At 37.8% G+C, this 20,594-nt stretch overlaps 1 protein-coding gene across 1 annotated transcript in view; it reads left to right on the forward strand.

Moving 5' to 3' along the window:
- RP1 (RP1 axonemal microtubule associated) overlaps positions 1–20,594 on the forward strand; it is a 342,341-nt gene that overhangs the window by 123,620 nt on the left and 198,127 nt on the right. Inside the window, exons 8-12 of the mRNA XM_054561625.2 lie at positions 3,355–3,433; positions 9,291–9,366; positions 10,231–10,307; positions 10,409–10,440; positions 10,617–10,746. Of these exons, the coding sequence (XP_054417600.2) occupies positions 3,355–3,433; positions 9,291–9,366; positions 10,231–10,307; positions 10,409–10,440; positions 10,617–10,746 (394 nt within the window). The remainder of the gene's footprint in view (positions 1–3,354; positions 3,434–9,290; positions 9,367–10,230; positions 10,308–10,408; positions 10,441–10,616; positions 10,747–20,594) is intronic.

The following is a 20,594-nucleotide window of genomic DNA, read 5'->3' on the forward strand; positions in this document are numbered from 1 at the left end:
AGTTTGCTTTATATGTATGTGTATGCATATATATATATATGGATACGTACATATACACGTATACATATATATATAGGTTTACATATGTAAGTATGTATACATGTATACATATATATGTATGTATACGTATATATGTATACTCTGATGTTAGGTGCATATATATTTATGAATTATATATATGTTTATATGTATATATAAAAAACATTAAGTCCCGGTGAATTAACCATATTATCATTATATAGTACCTTTTTTTGTCTCTTGTGACAGTTTTGGAATTAAACTCTATTTTGTCTGATAAAAATATGGCCACTGTCTCCCTCTTTAGGTTCCCATTTACATAGAATTTCTATCTTTTCATTTTCAACCTATGTATATACTGAGATGTATGTACCGATTTTGGCTTACTGTAAGCCTCTGGATCCTGGGCTCAAACTGCATATTTTCATATGACTTCATGTTGCTATCTAGTGTCCTTTTATTTCAACTTGAAGGACTTCCTTAGCATTTCTTGTATTGTAGGCCTAGTGGTAATGAGCTTACTCAGTTTGTTTATCTGGGAAAGTCTTAATTTCTTCTCCACTTTTGACAGTTTTGCCTGATGTAGAATTTTTGGTTGAGTTTTTTTTCTTTTAATATTTTGCATCTATCATCCTGTTGCCCTTTAGCCTGCATGGTTTCTACTTAAATTTACTCATAATTTTATAGAATCTCCTTCAAATATGATGAGTTGCCTTTTTCTTGCTGCTTCCATGATTGTCTCTTTGAAAGTCACCAGTTTGATTATAATGTGTCTACGTATGGATTTCTTTTGGTTTATTTTAGTTTTAGCTCATTGAGCTTCTTGAATTTACATGTGCATTTCACGCCTCAGATTTTAGAAGTTTTTGGCCATTATTTTTTCAAAAAAGCTCTGTGCCCCTTTGTCTCTCTCTTTTCCTTTTTAAATTCCCATAATGCATATGTTGGTCTGCTTGATGGTGTCTCATCAGTTTCTTATGCTCTGTTCACTTTTCTTCACCCTTTTATTTTGTTGCTCCTGTATTGATGATTTCAAGTGAACTGCTTTCAAGAAAGCTGATTCTTCTGCCTTATTAAATCTGAGGTTAAACCCCATTAGTGAATTTTTCAGTTCACTAATTGTATTAACAGTTTTAGAACTTCTGTTTGGTTCTTTCTTATAGTTTCTATCTTTTTCATTGTATTCATGCCTGAATTTACTGATTTCATTTAGTTGGTCTCTCTGTATTCTTTTTAGCTCATTTAGTATTTTAAGATAGTTGTTTTAAATTTCTATCAGGAAGTTTAGAGATTTGTATTTCTTTAGGGTTATTACATGGAGCCATTCGTTTCTTTGATTGGGCGATGTTTTCCTCTTCTTTGTAGGCTTTGTGATCTTTGTGATCTTTTATTGAAATTTGAACATTTAGAAATACAACCATACCTCACAGTCATGAGTCACAGGCTTTACTAGGGGAAAACTTGCATTGATCAGCCCAGGTGGAGGTTTGGGACCTCTCAAACCTTTTCTGACAATGTGTCTTCCCTGGGCTTATGTATTTGATTTTAAGTATCTTAATCTCCGTAATTGCTTGCCCTTGTTTCTTATCCAGAGCCCACAATCTCCTGCTTGCCTTGTCTCTCTGCTGTACTGAAGAAGCTCTGTTGAAAAGTCAGGCAGCAGGGCTGGCCTCTGTCTTTTAGCCTTCCAAACTATCTGCCATTTCTGCCATGGCTCCACGTCAGGGGAGACAAAAACCAGTTTCTCAGGCAGCCTTCAGACAAGACAGAATTTTGGATGTATGGTCCACTCTTTCGTTTCTGTCCTGAGGGAGGTTCTGGACTGTGGGTGGTTGCCTTCCTGTTGCACTGCACTATGCCAGGTAGGGGTAGGGCATGGGCATGTAAAATGGCTTGAACTTTTCTGCCCCTTTTGGATGAAGTCCTTTCTTGGTTATGCATTGGCCTGGGTGCTGCATCTCTTAAGTGGTTTCCAAAGTTTCCAAAAAAGAGTATTCTAGTTCTTACATTTTTGTTAACTTAGTGTCTCCATGTGTAAACTGGAGCCTGGAGCTTCCTAATCTGCCATCTTCTTGACATCTCTCCCTTCTTTGTCGATGTTTAAATCTGTATGTATATTGTTAAATGTGGATAATTATATACAGCCAATTTTATTGTTGAATGTAGAAGCCAAATACGTTATTTTATTATTTCTAATATTAATATGCATGTAATATTTAACTTTTTCTTTTACTGAGTAAATTATAGACATTTTATCATATTATATTTATCTCAGCTTTCCTTGATGACTGAACTAGTTCTTAATGAGTATTTCAGCATATTTTCATTATACATTTCTTCTCTTTTCCTTAGAGTTCTCTACATCCATTATTATAAATATAATAACTCATAATTTTCTTTTATTGCATAGAAAGTCCTGCTTTTCTAACTGTTCTGTTTGGTGGATAAAAGGATAACAATGTTATCCATTAATTTGTACAAGGCGTGAACAGTATTTTTTTGTTAATGAATGCTAATGGTTTTGTTTCTCATTATTTATATTCTTAACAGTGCACTTACATAGAGACAAAGATATTGAAAAGAAAATAGTCTTATTATGTGTCAGAGGAGCTGAGCTCTAATCCTGGATCTGTGCGTCAACTTTCTTATCTGTGGAAAGGATTTTTTTTCACTTAGCGATTTTTGAGGATAAAATATGCATATGAAAATATTTTGAAACATAATACACTATACAAAGATTATTTTTTTGTTTTCTTATCATTTTTTAATGGATATGCTACATCATGTATTTTTCTTGGATTGAAACCTATAGCGTTATCTTTGATTTTATCGAAAGTATTCTGTGATTTTCACTTTTTGTCTATATTCTGAATATATAAACCATTGGAGCACAACTATGTCTCCTTTTAATTGTAAATTAATTTTTACAATCAATTTTTACTGGCTGGGTGCAGTGGCCCACACCTGTAATCCCAGCACTTTGGAAGGTCGAGGCGGGCGGATTGCTTGAGCCCAGGAGTTTGAGACCAGCCTGGGCAACATAGCCAAACTTCATCTCTACAAAAAATACAAAAATTATCCTGGCATGGTGGTACATGCCTGTAATACCAGATACTCAGGAGGCTGAAGCAGGAGGATCATTTGAGCCCGGGAGGCAGAGGTTGCAGTGAGACAAGATTGTGTCATTGCACTCCAGCCTGGGTGACAGAGGGAGATCCTGTCTCAAAACAACAACAACAACAACACAACAACAACAAAAACTGCATCTTAATTTATACTCTTGGTATAAATCAGAGTTATAGTCTAGATCTAATTATACTTTTTGATTCGTTATAGACTGACACCTTTTTCCTGGAGGCTGTGCACCTTGGAGATTTGTGTAAGATTGTGATAGGCCATGATGGACTTGGCCCAGGTAAGGCTCTTCCACAGAGAGTTCATGAAGGTCTGATTCCATTCTATTTATGTGAAACTCTGTTCAAATCTAGAAAATACTGTGGAAAATTGGTAGAAAATGGATCTCTATGTATTGACTATGTGAAATCAAAATATTGTCTCCAAATACCCTTTAAAATTTAGCTAGATATATTTTTCTTCAAAATGACATAGGCTTGGCCAAGGGGATAATCTAGGATGGGCCTAAATGCTAGAAAGAGTAATTTTAAAAAACAGAAGAGATTGGGGATTTATATGTTGTGACATGTGGCGTCGTTCCAGCATGGTAGTGGTGGAGGCAGCAGTCGTATCTCCTGGTGGTGATATTCCTTGAAGACTACTGATTATCCAATGGCGGCACATTAAGGAGACTGTCCTGGCAGTGAGGTCTCAGCTGTTTTCTCCTGCCATTTTATTCATGCTTTTCCTCAGTCTTCTCATCAACTCTGTGAGATGACTCACATCTTCCCAATAAATTTATTTTCTGCTACTGTATAAAACAATTATAAGATAAACAAAATCCATTTAACAAAAGACAGACTACTAAAGTGCACATACCAAAAAAAAAAATAAAATAAAAAAGGAAAAAAAAAAAACCCAAATGCATCAAACAAGGTGATAAACTTTCTTACTAAAAAGTGTCAAAGTATAATTTTCAAACTAAGAACAAGATTGTTATACAAATACAGAGTGGACAATGTGTTTAGATAATTAATGAAGGAATTAGGAGGTTGACACAGCTGGTTGAAAGGAGGTTACAAGAAGCTAAAAAATACATACTTATAATCCATGAAAAAAATAATTATGACTAAGATTAATAAAAATATGACCAATGTTCTATAGACAATACAAATATACTTTTGAGGTTTTCTTCTCTCTCAGACAAAATGTATCTATATTTTGAATAGATGTAAATTATTTGCATATTATTTTTTGTCAGTTGATAGCTAATTTTACAGAGTCTAGGCCTGAATCCATAGTAAATATTTAGTCAAATAATGTTACACTCCCACAGTGAGTCAAATGATTCTCAGGAAAGCTTGTTAGTGTTCTACTACAATATTGAAAGTGAGAGGTGATAGCATGCTGGCAGTCCTCACAGCCCTTGCTCGCTCTCGGCACCTCCTCTGCCTGGGCTACCATTTTGGTGGCACTTGAGGAGCCCTTCAGCCCACCGCTGCACTGTGGGAGCCCCTTTCTGGGCTGGCCAAGGCGGAGCCCACTCCCTCCTTGCAGGGAGGTGAGGAGGGAGAGGCGTGAGCGGGAACCGGGATTGCTGCGGTGCTTGCGGGCCGGCTGGAGTTCCGGGTGGGCGTGAGCTTGGCAGGCCCCGCACTCGGAGCAGCCGGCCGGCCCTGCCGGCCCCGGGCAATGAGGGACTTAGCACCCGGGCCAGCGGCTGCAGAGGGTGTACTGGGTCCCCCAGCCGTGCCAGCCCACCGGCGCTGCACTCTATTTCTCGCCGGACCTTAGCTGCCTTCCTGTGGGGCAGGCCTCGGGACTGCAGCCTGCCATGCCTGAGCCTTCCCCCGCCTCCGTGGGTTCCTGTGCAACCCCAGCCTCCCCTACGAGCATGCCACCCCCTGCTCCATGGCGCCCAGTCCCATCGACCACCCAAGGGCTGAGGAGTGCGAACCCACGGCCTGGGACTGGCAGGCAGCTCCACCTGCAGCCCCAGTGTGGGATCCACTAGGTGAAGCCAGCTGGGCTCCCGAGTCTGGTGAGGACGTGGAGAATCTTTATATCTAGCTCAGGGATTGTAAACACACCAATCAGCACCCTGTGTTTAGCTCAAGGTTTGTGAGTGCACCAATGGACACTCTGTATCTAGCCGCTCTGGTGGGGCCTTGGAGAACCTTTATGTCTAGCTCAGGGATTGTAAACGCACCAATCAGCGCCCTGTCAAAACAGGCCACTTGGCTCTACCAATCAGCAGGATGTGGGTGGGGCCAGATAAGAGAATAAAAGCAGGCTGCCGGAGCCGGCATTGGTAACTTGCTCGGGTCCCCTTCCACACTGTGGCAGCTTTGTTCTTTAGCTCTTAGAAATAAATCTTGCTACTGCTCACTCTTTGGGTCCACGCTGCTTTTATGAGCTGTAACACTCACTGCGAAGATCTGCAGCTTCACTCCTGAACCCAGTGAGCCCACGAGCCCACCGGGAGGAAAGAACAACTCCAGATGCACTGCCTTAAGAGCTGTAACACTCACCGAGAAGGTCTGCAGCTTCACTCCTGAGCCAGCGAGACTACAAACCCACCAGAAGGAAGAAACTCCGAACACATTCGAACATCGGAAGGAACAAACTCCAGACGCGCCAGCTTAAGAGCTGTAACACTCACTTGCGAGGGTCCGTAGCTTCATTCTTGAAGTCAGTGAGACCAAGAACCCACCAATTCCGGACACAAAAGGACATGTGTCATATTTTGGCCTTATTTCTGAGTTTCTTTTAATATTTCTAAACAGAAATAAGGGCAACAATTTTCAACCTAAAAAATCCCTGTGTCCAATTATATGCTCCATGCAAGAGACACTTGAAATAAATGACCCAGTAATATTAAAAATGAAAGTTTAGGCAATGATGTATCAGGAATATGTAAATAAAAGAAATAATCTTAGTTTTAACCTTATTATGAAATAAAGTAAAATTCAAGACAGCAAGCATTAAAAGTTACAAGAAGGGTAATTTTTTGATAAAGTTTATAATTCACAATGAGCTGGTAAGAGTCATGAGCCTTTAATTCCACAGATAATATTGCATATAAATAGATAAAGTAAAATACTCGGAGATAGGAAGAAATGAAAAGAAGATAGGATAGGATTTTATCATATGTCTCAGATTTTGGTAGGTTAGTTGGATACATCAGTTATTCTTCTCAGGTGTTTGTACTTTGTAGCTAGGGAAGCACTTTCATTTCAAAACTTCGTGAAACATTTTTATAATTTGACTCAGATATTAGGCCAAAAAGAAAATCTCAGTAAATTTCCCCAAACAAGCCACATTCTCTGACTACAATTTAGTAAAACAAAAATTTAATTAAAAAGGTGAAAGTAAAAAAAATTTAGTCATTTAAGGTATTTCAGTCCTCTTCATGACTTTGGGCCAAAGCGAAAATCAGAACTATAAGTACAGTCTAACAGAATGTTATGATGGTGTTTTTTTCTGTGATTTTCTGCTGAGGTCTCAAAAGACCAGAATAAAATAATAGAAGCAAGACCTTACCATCTGTCTTACTTAGTTTGAGGCTGCTATAACAAAATACCTTAGACTGGGCAATTTATAAAGAAGAAACATTTATTCTTACACTTCTGGAGGCTGAGAAGTCTAAGATCAAAGTGCTGGCATTTGTTGTCTTGGGAGGGGCTTCTTGCTGTGTCCTTCCATGGTGGAAGGGCAAAAAGGCCTCACTAGTTCCCTGAAGTCCTTTTATGAGGGCACTAATCCCACTCATGACTTAATCACATCCTAAAGGCTCCATCTCTTAATGTTATCACATTGGGTCTTAGGTTCCAATAGATGAATTTTAGGGGGACAGGTATATTCAGACCCATCCCAGCACCATCCTTAAATGTAGGCACAAAGCTACATATTCAGGACTTATGAAGGAAGGGACAGACAACAAGTTATGGGTTCACCACGGGGTATAAAAGTTACAAGTTTTCATTGCAGTAGGTTGGCTGTTGATTTGATACCTACTCACCAACTGCCAGTAATAGCAGAAGGTAGTAGGGGTTTTTCCGTTGTGAAGAAACCACTTGAAGAACCTGTGCCATCTAGAATTTGTTACATGACCCCCACTTGAATAAAAATCTGCAGGCTTCCTAAGTGGCCTTTGGCCACAGAGAAAGGAAAGTCTGGAGAACAGTCGGAGTAGAATTGTAGGCAGATAATCCAAGAAGATAGTAAGATAAATGATTCCTGCTTTAAATACCTACTCACCAACATACATGTGTAAACAATGCCGGTTAATAAGACTTTTCTAGATTCTTACCCCTCCCTAATCCCTGCAGGAACAGCCTAGCTTTCCTTAGGAACCCAACTTTTCCAGCTTTCTAAATCCAGTTCTGGTTCTTTCTTATGGGAAAAACATGATAAAAATGTAGACAATATATTTTTACATTAATAATTTAAAAACTAACTAACTTACAAAGTATTGTTAAAATCAGTGTATCATTACCTCTAAGAGTTTTCTTTACAGCCTCCTCAGTTCTTAAAACTCATTTTAGAATTCTGGTAACATTTTATTTTTCCTTAAAGGAGACAAGTAATTCTTTTTTGGGAGATAGCATTTAAAAATGAAATTAAATAACATTTTGGAGATTTTGTTCCAGGTGGAGGGAATAGCATATGTAAGGGCATAACATTATGTATGTGAATCATCTGTGGCAGTGGTTTTCAAAGTGTGGTTCGTGGGCCATCAGCATTGCTTGCGAAAATTGTTAAAGATTCAATGCTTGGGGTCTTATCTAGGATGACTAGCCATACTGGTTTGCCTGTGGCTATTCTGGTTTACCTATGGCTGTCCCGGTTTTAGCACTGAAAATCCTGCATCCTGGGAAAACCCTCTGTCCTGGGCAAACGGGGGCATTTGATCACTGTAGGCTGCCTTTGCTGGGTCTACTGAATTAGAAACTGTGGAGCTCAGTAGTCTGTGTTTTTGTAATCCCTTTTGGTGATGCAGATGCATGCTAAGTTTGGGAACCACTGATCTAGGGAACTGTGAAGAGTTCGGCATCACTCAATAATGGGAGTGTGTGATGAGGGATGAAGCTGAAGAGTAAGCTGAAGGGTCTTGTATGCTGTGTTAAAAAGTTTTATCTGGCTGAGAACAGTGGCTTATGCCTATAATTCCAGCATGTTGCAAGGCTGAGGTGTGAGGATCGCTTGAGGCCAGGAGTTCAAGACCAGCCTGGGCAACATACAAGACCCCATCTCCACAAAAATATTTAAAAATTAGCTGAGCATGGTGGTACACACCTGGAGTCCCAGCTACTTGAGAGGCTGAGGCTGGAAGATTTCTTGAGTTCAGGAGTTCAAGGCTACAGTGAACTGTGATTGCACTACTGTACTCTAGCCTGGGTGACAGAGTAAGCCTCTGTCTTTAAACATATACAAATAAAAAATAAAAGGAAAAAAATAAATTTTATCCTGTAGCTGATGAGTGTTAACTCACCAACTCACTATTTTTAATTAGAGTAGAATATATTTTGAGCTGGATCTTTGCATAGACAAAACCACTATGACTAATTAAAATATTTTATGTGTAAGTAAAATTGATTTTAACTAACTCTAGTTTGCACATTAATATGAAATTAAACATTTAAAAAGAAATTTCTACCTTCATGTATACCAGCTGAGTCTATGTGCTTGGACAGGATTTCTGAATGGTTTTACATTTTTAGTCTATCAAAACGTATATATTTTATGCAGACTTTGTTTAAATTTGAACTTTAAAAAACTTCCTGGAAATAGAAAGTGTTGGTAACTCATCGAGTATGTATTCTTTGAAAGATGTTAGGTTCAGGATTATGAATGCAGTTTATGAAATTAAAAGCAGCTACAGAATTGTTCTATTTTCAATTGTTTGGAAAAGGCCACTGAAATAGATACAATAAGGCATGAAGCCTTAAAATAATGCTTTGCTTTTGTTATATGTATAAGAAATACATTCCTTACAGTTTACTTCTGTTATATTTTGCTTTATTTGAAGTACTAAAGCTTTATATTTTACAAGACCTTTACGTATATTTGGAAGTTAGAACTTGTTTCTCAAAACTTGAAGTATTATTGGACCATATTTATTCATATCACATTTTCATTCTTTAATTTGTGTTTAGGAAATGGCTGGTTTCTTGATGATGTTGTTATCAAGGATCCCACAACAAATTACGAATATGCCTTCTTCTGTCACAGGTTTGCAGGTGTATTTTACATTGAAAAAATCCATTTCATGTTAGTTCCAATTTTGTGCATTGAGAACTGGGTAACTTATTTAGTTGTTCCTAGTCACTGAGGCTTTGCTGGGTAACTTTTGTGAACATTAATTTTAGTGGCTCTTTATGCTATTGAGAAAGACATTTATTATGTTTGTCATCATTCCTAATGATAGAAATTTAATATTTAATGGTAAATTAAGATAGATTCTTAAAAATATGACTTCTCTGTACATATCAGAAAGAAAAATGAAAGTCTCTGACAAGAAAACATATTCCCTTTGGACTAGGTCCCAAATTAGGTTAAAAAATAATAAATATACACAGTGTTTCATGTAGCTTTTTATACAGAGATGATAGTGCTTACTTACTGTCAACAGACATTGATTTTTGAGTTATTTTCCCAGCAGTGGTGATAGATTTGCTTTTTTTTTTTTTTGACACTTTCCTGCCTCTTTTCCTATGGAACCCATAATAACCATTTATGAAGTAACTGATTAGAGTTTGAACTATAGTTAGTGGCCAAAGGACAGGATAAATTGATCCAGTAAATATAACATCTATGACTTTGACGGTTAGCAGGCTGATTGAGTAACTCACCTGTGTATTAGGCAAAAACGTATTTTAGCCTTACCAGATAGTAACTGCTGCTTCTACCTCCCTTGCACTCTTAGAGTCATTTTAGGATTTTCTTTTCCATTCTGTACTGCCCTGCCTTTGAGAGCCAGATAGCCACGTCTTTTCCAATTCCTGCTATCTTGTATTTCTGACTTGGGAAGATAATTGCCAATGGTTATTGTAAATATAAAGTCTGAAAATAATCGATACACTTTTCTTTTCACAGATGGCTAGATCAGGGGGAAGATGATTGTAAAATTGTCAGAGAACTGTATGCCAGGGATAACAGTATCTTCTCTGCGAGTAGGTATCATGTATACACATTTCCTGGAAAACTATGTTTTATGATGACTGGAGAAAGCAAGACACTTCTGAAATTAATGGCCCTCTCTTTACCTTCTCAGGGCAGAAGCTGGAACTTAAGAGAAAAGAAACAGTAAGATTTTGTTTGGGCTTTAGATTATCTCATATAAACAATGTTCAAATGACTATTTGATGTGTTAAAACGAAACCACCTATAGAGTTTAGTAAGTGCTGTTTCTTAGCAATTTCTTCTCTCTGTTTCTTCTCATACTGGTGTTTTTGTTTGTTTTGTTTTGTTTTTCTTTTTAGTGGACTGCAGAAAGCTGGAAGTTTACAAAAGGAAATACTCTTCAGTTCTATAACAAGCTGACTGGAGGGTTTGTCCGTTTGCATCCAGATGGCACAGTTGACGCCATCGGAGACAAGACAGACAAATATGGTAAAACCATCGTACAAAGTTTGTGGTGCTAGACAGGTCTGGGAGTTAAAGGAAGGTAGATTTCTAGACACAGTTTAATTTATAGTTTTGTTCTTTTTACAGATGGCTTTACACAAGTGTTAGGCCATTTAAAAAATTTACTATCTGTATTAATAAAAATGATAAATAGATGACAGGCTTTAAATCTGGGCATTGTGAAAATATATATATTTGGTATTAATTAATTGAAGAATAAAATGTAGGCAGTTATCAAAACACCATGTTAAATAATTTGAGGGCCAGAGAAAATAACTAAAATATTATTCAGAATTTCAGACATTCATAATCTAATGAAGAAGACAAATACAACAATTCTAATAATTATTATTTGTAGCTAGTGTCATAATAAATGTACAAAGGAAAAACAAGGTAAGGAAAAACTAGATTTGATGTGTAATATCTGCATGCATGAAGCTGTAACCATGAGAATTAACAAAAGAGTAAACTGATGATGGTAGATGTTTGACTATAAACCCAAACCTCCAACTCTTTTTGAATTTGGACCTTCATTGTTTAAACAATATTTGCCTGCAACACCTATGAATTTAACTGTACTTTACTATGCTGGAAACCATGCCGTTCAGTCTCAAGGATGTGCTGGAGCTACTAACCTACAGTCTGTCTCAAAATGTAACCCCTTCTCCCTCGTATTTGAGATCCTAGGGAACAACCAGTTTTCTCCTGTATGAAAATAAGTGTCTGGGCCGGTCATGGTGGCTCAGGCCTGTAATCCCAGCACTTTGGGAGGCTGAGGCTGGCGGATCATGAGGTCAGGAAATCGAGACCATCCTGGCTAACACGGTGAAACCCCTTCTCTACTAAAAATACAAAAAATTAGCCTGGCATGGTGGCGGGTGCCTGTAGTCCCAGCTACTCAGGAGGCTGAGGCAGGAGAATGGTGTGAACCCGGGAGGCGGAGCTTGCAGTGAGCCGAGATCGCGCCACTGCACTCCAGCCTGGGTGACAGAGCGAGACTCTGTCGCGGAAAAAAAAAAAGAAAAAAAGAAAAGAAAAGAAGTGTCTGTCTAAAAATACTTCCTAGGAGCTTCTCTTTCCAAAATTATTCTTTAGACATTTTCCTTACCTGGGCAAAAATTGGTTCCCACTTGAGATTATTTATCCACTTAAATCAGTCAAAGTGGCCCTTCATCCTATTCCCTGGGTTCTCTGCTGCCACTGTTGTTATTCTTTTTCGTTATTAGTATCCTGTATTTGCAGATATGGCCACAAAAATATCTCCCATTGTTAAATCAGAAACAGTGAAGGATCTAAATTGTACCCTACTTGTAGGAAACACCAGACCACTGGGTCAGAGACCAAGACCATTTATTTCTCACATCAAGTAACCAGCCAGAGCAGTTTCTTGTGTTGGGTTCCCTAAACTCCAGTCTTGCAGTATCATGATGTGAGGTCCCAATGGTACCAGCACACGCAGTCAGGTACATTAAAAGAGAGAAATTTGCAAATTAGGAAACTATGATCTTCTATTTTCTATTTTTATTTTTTGATTTTTGTGTGTGTGTGTGTGTGTGTGTATATATGTATTTATTTAATCAACTTTTAAGTTCCAGGGTACATGTGCAGGTTTGTTACACAGGTAAATGTGTGCCATGGTGGTCTGCTGTACAGATCAACCCTTCACCTGGGAATTAAGCCCAGCATCCATTAGCTATTCTTCCTGATGCTCTCCCTCCCCTGGACCCCCAACAGGTCCCAGTGTGTATTGTTTCCCCCCCACCCCCGATGTGTCCATGTGGTCTCATCATTCAGCTCCCACTTATAAGTGAGAATATGCAGTGTTTGGTTTTCTGTTCCTGGATTAGTTTGCTGAGGATAACAGCTTCTAGCTCCATCCATGTCCCTGCAAAAGACGTGATCTCATTTCTTTTTATGGCTGCATAGTATTCCATGGTGGTTAGGTACCACATTTTCTTTATCCAGTCTGTCATTGATGGGCATTTGGGTTGATTCCATGTCTTTGCTATTGTGAATAGTGCTGCATTGAATGCATGCAGGCATGTATCTTTATAATAGTATGATTTATATTACTTTGGGTATATACCCAGTAATGGGATTGCTGGGCCAAATGGTGTTTCTGCTTCTAGATCTTTGAGGAATTACCACACTGCCTTCCACAATGGTTGAACTAACTTACATTCCCACCAACAGTGTAAAAGCATGCCTTTTTCTCTGCAACCTCACCAGCATCTGTTGTTTCTTGGCCTTTTTTCCCCTTTTTTTTAAATTAAAAATTTTTTTTTTTTTACTTTAAGTTCTGGGATACATGTACAGAATGTGCAGGTTTGTTACATAGGTATACGTGTGCCTTGGTGGTTTGCTGCACCTATCAACCCATCACCTAGGTTATTAGTGGGAATGTAAATTAGTTCAACCATTGTGGAAATCAGTGTGGCAATTCCTCAAGGATCTAGAATCAGAAATATCATTTTACCCAGCAATCCCATTACCAAGTATATACCCACAGGAATATAAATCATTCTATTATAAAGATACATGCACACGTATGTTTATTGTAGCACCATTCACAGTAGCAAAGACACTGACTTTTTAATAATCTCCATTCTGACTGGTGTGAGATGGTATCTCATTGTGGTTTTGATTTACATTTCTTTAATTTACATTTCTCTAATGGGTTTTTTTTTCTTGTAAATTTGTTGAAGTTCCTTGTAGACTCTGGATGTTAGACCTTTGTCAGATGGATAGATTGCAAAATTTTTCTCCCATTCTCTAGGCTGTTCATGCTGATGATAGTTTCTTTTACTGTGCAGAAGCTCTTTAGTTTAATTAGATCCCATTTGTCAATTTTTTCTTTTGTTGAAATTGCTTTTAGTGTAATTTTGTTGCAATTGCTTTTGCCCCTGCCTGTGTCCTGAATGGTATTGCCTAGATTTTCTTCCAGAGTTTTTATTGTTTTGGGTTTTACATTTAAGTCTTTAATCCATCTTGAGTTAATTTGTGTATAAGGTGTAAGGAAGGGGTCTAGTTTCCATTTTCTGCATATGGCTAGCCAGTTTTTCCAACACCATTTGTTAAATAGGGAGTCCTTTTCCCATTGCTTGTTTTTGTCAGGTTTGTCAAAGATCAGATGGCTGTAGATATGTGGCATTATTTCTGAGGCCTCTGTTCTGTTCCATTGGTCTATATATATCTGTTTTGGTACCAGTACCATGCTGTTTTGGTTACTGTAGCCTTATAGCATAGTTTGAAGTCAGGTAGCATGATGACTCCAGCTTAGTTCTTTTTGTTTAGAATTGTCTCTGCTATATGGGCTCGTCTTTGGTTCCATATGAATTTTAACATAGCTTTTTTTCTAATTCCATGAAGAATGTCAATGGTGATTTAATGGTAATGGCATTGGCTCTATAAATTACTTTGGGCAGTATGGCCATTTTCATGATATTGATTCTTCCTCTCTGTGAGCATGGACTGTTTCTCTATTTGTTTGTGTCCTCTCTGATTTCCTTGAGCAGTGGTTTGCAGTTCTCCTTGAAGAGATCCTTCACTTCCCTTGTTAGTTGTATTCCTAGGTAGTTTATTCTCTTTGTAGCAATCGTGAATGGGAGTTCATTCTTGATTTGGCTCTCTGCATGCTTGTTGTTGGTGTATATGAATGCTTATGATTTTTGCACATTGATTTTGTATCCTGAGACTTCAAAGTTGCTTACTAGTTTAAGAAGGTTTTGGGCTGAGACAATGGGATTTTCTAGATATAGGATTATGTCACCTGCAAACAAAGATAATTTGACTTCCTCTTTTCCTATTTGCATACACTTTATTTCTTCCTCTTGCCTGTTAGCCCTGGCCAGGACTTCCAATAATATGTTTAATAGAAGTAGTAAGAGAGGGCATCTTTATCTTTTGCCTGCTTTCAAAGGGAATGCTTCCAGCTTTTGCCCATTCAGTATGATAGCGGCTGTGGGTTTGTCATACATGGCTCTTATTATTTTGAGGTATGTTCCTTCAATACCTAGTTGATTGAGAGGTTTTTTTTTTTTTTTTAACATGAAGTGATGTTGAATTTTACCAAAGGTCTTTTCTGTGTCTATTGAGATAATCGTGTGGTTTTTGTCTTTAGTTCTGTTTATGTGATGAATTACATTTATTGATTTGTGTATGTTGAATCAACCTTGCATCCCAGGGATGAAGCCAACTTGATCGTGATGGATAAGCTTTTTGATGTGCTGTTGTATCTGTTTGCCAGGATTTTATTGACGATTTTTGCATCTATGTTCATCAGGGATATTGGCCTGAAGTTTTCTTTTTTTGTTGTATCTCTGCCAGTTTCTGGTATCAGAATGATGTTGGCCTCATAAAATGAGTTAGGGAGGAGTCCCTGCTTTTCAGTTGTTTGGAATAGTTTCAGTACACATGGTACCAAGTCCTCTTTGAACTTCCAGTAGAATTCAGCTGTAAATCTGTCTGGTCATAGGCTTTTTGGTTCGTAGGCTATTTATTACTGCCTCAATTTCAGAACTCGTTATTGATCTATTTTGGGATTCAGTTTCTTCTTGGTTCAGTCTTGGGAGGGTGTATGCATCCAGGAATTTATCCATTTCTTCTAGATTTTCTAGTTTGTGTACATAGAGGTGTTTATAGTATTCTCTGATGGCTGTTTGTATTTCTTTGGGGTCAGTGGTGATATTTCCTTTATCATTTCTGATTGTGTCCATTTGACTCTTTTTTCTTCTTTATTAGTCTAACTAATGGCCTATTTTACTTTTTTATTTTTTAAGTTTTGAGGTACATTTGCAGGATGTGCAGGTACATATACACCATGGAATGCTATGCAGCCATAAAAAGGAATGAGATCATGCTCTTTGCAGGGACATGGATAAAGCTGGAAGCCAATATTCTCAGCAAACTAACACAGGAACAGAAAACCAAATACCCCATGTTCTCACTTATAAGTGGGAGCTGAACATGAGAACACATGGACACAGGGAGGGGAACAACACTTACTGCGGCTTGTTGTGGGAGGGCAGAGATGGGAGAGAATTAGGGAAAAGAGCTATGCATGCTGGGCTTAATACCTAGGTGATGGGTTGATAGGTGCAGCAGTCTGTCTATTTTATTAATTTTTTTCAAAAAACCAGCTCCTGGATTTGTTGATTTTTTTGAAGGGTTTTTTATGTCTCTGTCTCCTTCAGTTCAGCTCTGATATTTGTTATTTCTTGTCTTCTACTAGCTTTGGAGTCTATTTGCTCTTGGTTCTCTAGTTCCTGTAGTTGTGATGTTAGGTTGTTGATTTGAGGTCTAACGTTTTGATGAGGGCATTTTAGTGCTATGAATTTCCCTCTTAATACTGCTTTAGCTGTGTCCTGGAGTTCTGGTGTGTTGTCTCTTTGTTCTCATTAGTTTCAAAGAACTTCTTGATTTCTGCCTTAATTTCATTATTTACCCAGGATTCATTCAGGAGCAGGTCATTCAATTTCCATGTAGTTGTGTGGTTTTGAATGAATTTCTTAATTTTGAGTTCTAATTTGATTGCACTGTGATCTGAGAGACTGTTATGATTTCAGTTCTTTTGCATTTGCTGAGGAGTGGAAATTCTGATCTTATATAGGGCTGCCCATCCTTCCTTCTAGAGAATGAGCCAGAGAATGAATTTGAATGCAGCACAAATTCATAAACTTTCTTAAAACATGATGAGATTTTTTTTTTTCTTTTAGCTCATCAGCTATCCTTAGTGTTAGTGTATTTCATGTGTGGCCCAAGACAATTCTTCCAATGTGGCCTGGGGAAGCCAAAAGATTGGACACTCCTGTTCTCGGTTTTATGACTAATTGAATGCAGCTGATGGAACACTTGAACTTCTAAGGTCTGCATCTTCTATCCTTACTTCTCAAATTAATCCTTCTTGGAACCCAGCCCTCAGGTGGAAAGGAAACCAGGCAGCCATGCAGAGAGGTCCTTCAGGAAAGAACTGGCCCTGACAGCCCCAGCTGAATCTCCAACCAGCAGCCATCACCAACTACTGGCATGTGAGCCTCTCTGTAGATCAAACTAACTGGTAGATGATGCAAATAGAAAAACTTTTTACCCTTCAGTGTTTCTAGCATCTTAATATGCTAGTCTTGCCATATACAAAGCAGAATGAGAAGTTCTAAAAAAGGCAGGTGGAGGATAATATGAGTAATTTTCCTCAATGTAACTGACATTTTTGCAACAGGAGGTCTTTTATGTGTGATAATTACTTGCAGGGTTATTTCCTGATGTTATGCTCAGTGTCCCATAAATTCACACTAACGAATCAGTTTTCACATGCCTGGAAAGTGTTTTGATGAACAATGCTGACCTGTAGACATCTTTTCAAGAAAATATTTCAAGACTATCTCCCTGAGATATTTTGAACAATTTTCACTCCAGAAAACAATGTTTTTTTTTTTTGCCACCATGAACCAATATATCTATTTAGTTATTCAGCTGCTTGTGAATTTAGTTTTTTTCCATACTTAGAGAGTTAGAGTGCCCATTTCTCTGAGTTCTGCTGAACCACTTCTTGGCAATACTATGCCTAAAAGCAGACACACAGCACGAGAAGTTCTTTGAAATGCCACAGGGAACTTCATTTTATGATAAACTCTTTAGGTACTAGAAACAATACTGTAACAACATTGACAATGGCAGTCACAAACAAGTGTTGTCTTTTGTGGGATCTTATCACTAAAAGGAAGGACCAGACAACCAAAGCTATTCAGTTTTTAACACTGAACCCTTGATGGCTACTTTTATGTCAGGGCCAGTTTCACAAACTTTACATCCCTTGACATTTCAAAATATTTACTATAAAATACAGATTCATATAGTTTTTTTCATTTTATAATAGTAGGCTTTCAAGAGAAAAAATTTATAATCTGGATTTGGATATAATTGATTCATGCTACTGAAAGGTTTTTAAATATTTACAATATATTACACAACTAGAAGACTTCTTCTGTCCTAGATTATCTCCATATTGATTTATGTAAATAATTTTACCAGGTTTTGAGTCTGGATTTTTTGCTTTTTGTTTTTGGAGTGTTTATTCATGCCATGTCAGACTATTGCATATGGAAAAGATAATTGCATTTTTCTTTTTTTATTATTAAAAAGAATCTTTTGTATTACTCAATTCCTAGAAAGAATCAGGAAAGTAAAAGTCTAAAAAGCAATGATTTGAAGAAAAACAGGAAGCCTGCAACAGAGCGTTTTGTATAGGTGAATGAAGATTATTAGTTAAGCTGCGGATGCCTGCTTTTTCTGCCCTAGTAGTCACAGACAGAGTGGACATGCCTCTGCATAATCCTATTTTTTTAAAAAATATTTTTTATTATACTTTAACTTCTGGAATACATGTGCAGAATGTGCAGATTTGTTACATAGGTATACGCATGCCATAGTGGTTTGCTGCACCCAACAACCCATCATCTACATTAGGTATTTCTCCTAATGCTATCCCTCCCCTAGTCCCCCGACCCCCGACAGGCCCCGGTTTGTGATGTTCCCCTCCCTATGTCCATGTGTTCTCATTGTTCAACTCCTACTTATGAGTGAAAACATGCGGTGTTTGGTTTTCTCTTCTTGTGTCACTTTGCTGAGAATGATGGTTTCCAGTTCATCCATGTGCCTGCAAAGGACATGAACTCATCCTTTTTTGTGGCTGCATAATATTCCATGGTGTATATATGCCACATTTTCTTTATCAAGTCTATCATTTATGTGCATTTGTGTTGGTTCCAAGTCTTTGCTATTGTGTATCGGTTCCAAGTCTTTATAGCAGAATGACTTATAATCCTTTGGGTATATACCCAGGAATGGGATTGCTGGGTCAAATGGTATTTCTGGTTCTAGATCCTTGAGGAATCGCCACACTGTCTTCCACGATGGTTGAACTAATTTACGCTCCCACCAACAGTGTAAAAGTGTTCCTATTTCTCCACATCCTCTCCAGTATCTGTTGTTTCCTGACATCTTAATGACTGCCATTCTAACTGGCATGAGATGATATCTCATTGTGGTTTTGATTTGCATTTCTCTAATGATCAGTGATGATTAGCTTTTTTTCATATGTTTGTTGGCTGCATAAATGTCTTCTTTTGAGAAGTGTCTATTCATATCCTTGGGCCATTTTTTGATAGGGTTGTTTGTTTTTTTCTTATAAATTTGTTTAAGTTCTTTGTAGATTCTGGATATTAGACCTTTGTCAGATGGATAGATTGCAAAAAATTTCTCCCATTCTGTAGGTTGCCTGTTTACTCTGATGATAGTTTCTTTTGCTGTGCAGAAGCTCTTTAGCTGCATTAGATCCCATTTGTCAGTTTTTTCGTTTGTTGCCCTTGCTCTTGGTGTTTTAGTCATGAAGTCTTTGTCCATGTTTATGTCCTGAATGGTATTGCCTAGGTTTTCTTCTAGGTTTTTATGGTTTTAGGTCTTATGTTTAAGTCTTTAAACCATCTTGAGTTAATTTTTGTATAAGGTGTAAGGAAGGGTTCCAGTTTCAGTTTTCTGCATATGGCTAGCCAGTTTGCCCAACACTATTTATTAAATAGGGAATCCTTTCCTCATTGCTTGTTTTTTCCAGATTTGTCAAAGATCAGATGGCTGTGGATGTGTGGTGTTATTTCTGAGGCCTCTGTTCTGTTCCATTGGTCTATATATCTGTTTTGGTACCAGTACCATGCTGTTTTGGTTACTGTAGCCTTGTAGTATAGTTTGAAGTCAGGTTGCGTGATGCCTCCAGCTTTGTTCTTTTTGTTTAGGATTGTCTTGGGTGTATGGGCTCTTTTTTGGTTCCATATGAACTTGAAAGTAGTTTTTTCTAATTCTGTGAAGAAAATCAATGGTAACTTGATGGGGATAGCATTGAATCTATACATTACTTTGGACAGTATGGTCATTTTCACAATATTGATTCTTCCTATCCATGAGCATGGAATGTTTTTCCATTTGTTTGTGTCCTCTCTTATTTCCTTGAGCAGTGGTTTGTAGTTCTCCTTGAAGAGGTCGTTCACATCCCTTGTAAGTTGGATTCCTAGGTATTTTATTCTCTTTGTAGCAATTGTGAATGGAAGTTCACTCATGATTTGGCTGTCTATTATTAGTGTATATGAATGCTTATGATTTTTGCACATTGATTTTGTATCCTGTGATTCTGCTGAAGTTGCTTATCAGCTTAAGGAGGTTTTGGGCTGAGACAATGGGGTTTTCTAAATACACAATCATGTCATCTGCAAACAGAGACAATTTGACTTCCTCTCTTCCTAATCAAATACACTTTATTTTTTTCTCTTGCCTGATTGCCCTGGCCAGAACTTCCAATACTATGTTGAATAGGAGTGGTGAAAGAGGGCATCCTTGTCTTGTGCCTGTTTTCAAAGGGAATGCTTCCAGCTTTTGCCTATTCAGTATGATATTGGCTATGAGTTTGTCATAAATAGCTATTATTTTGAGATACTTTCCATCAATACCTAGTTTATTGAGAGTTTTTAGCATGAAGGGGTGTTGACTTTTGTTGAAGGCCTTTCTGCATCTATTGAGATAATCATATGTTTTTTGTAATTGGTTCTGTTTATGTGATGGATTACGTTTATGTATTTGCATCTGTTGAACCAGCCGTGCATCCTAGGGATGAAGCCGACTTGATTGTGGTCGGTAAGCTTTTTGATTTGCTTCAGGATTTGGTTTACCAGTATTTTATTGAGGATTTTCGCATCAATGTTTGTCAGGGATATTGGCCTACAATTTTTTTGTGTGTGTGTGTGTCTCTGCCAAGTTTTGGTATCAGGATGATGCTGGCCTCATAAAATGAG

The sequence above is a fragment of the Pongo abelii genome, chromosome 7, assembly GCF_028885655.2.
Source record: "Pongo abelii isolate AG06213 chromosome 7, NHGRI_mPonAbe1-v2.0_pri, whole genome shotgun sequence".
Lineage (NCBI taxonomy): Eukaryota > Metazoa > Chordata > Mammalia > Primates > Hominidae > Pongo > Pongo abelii.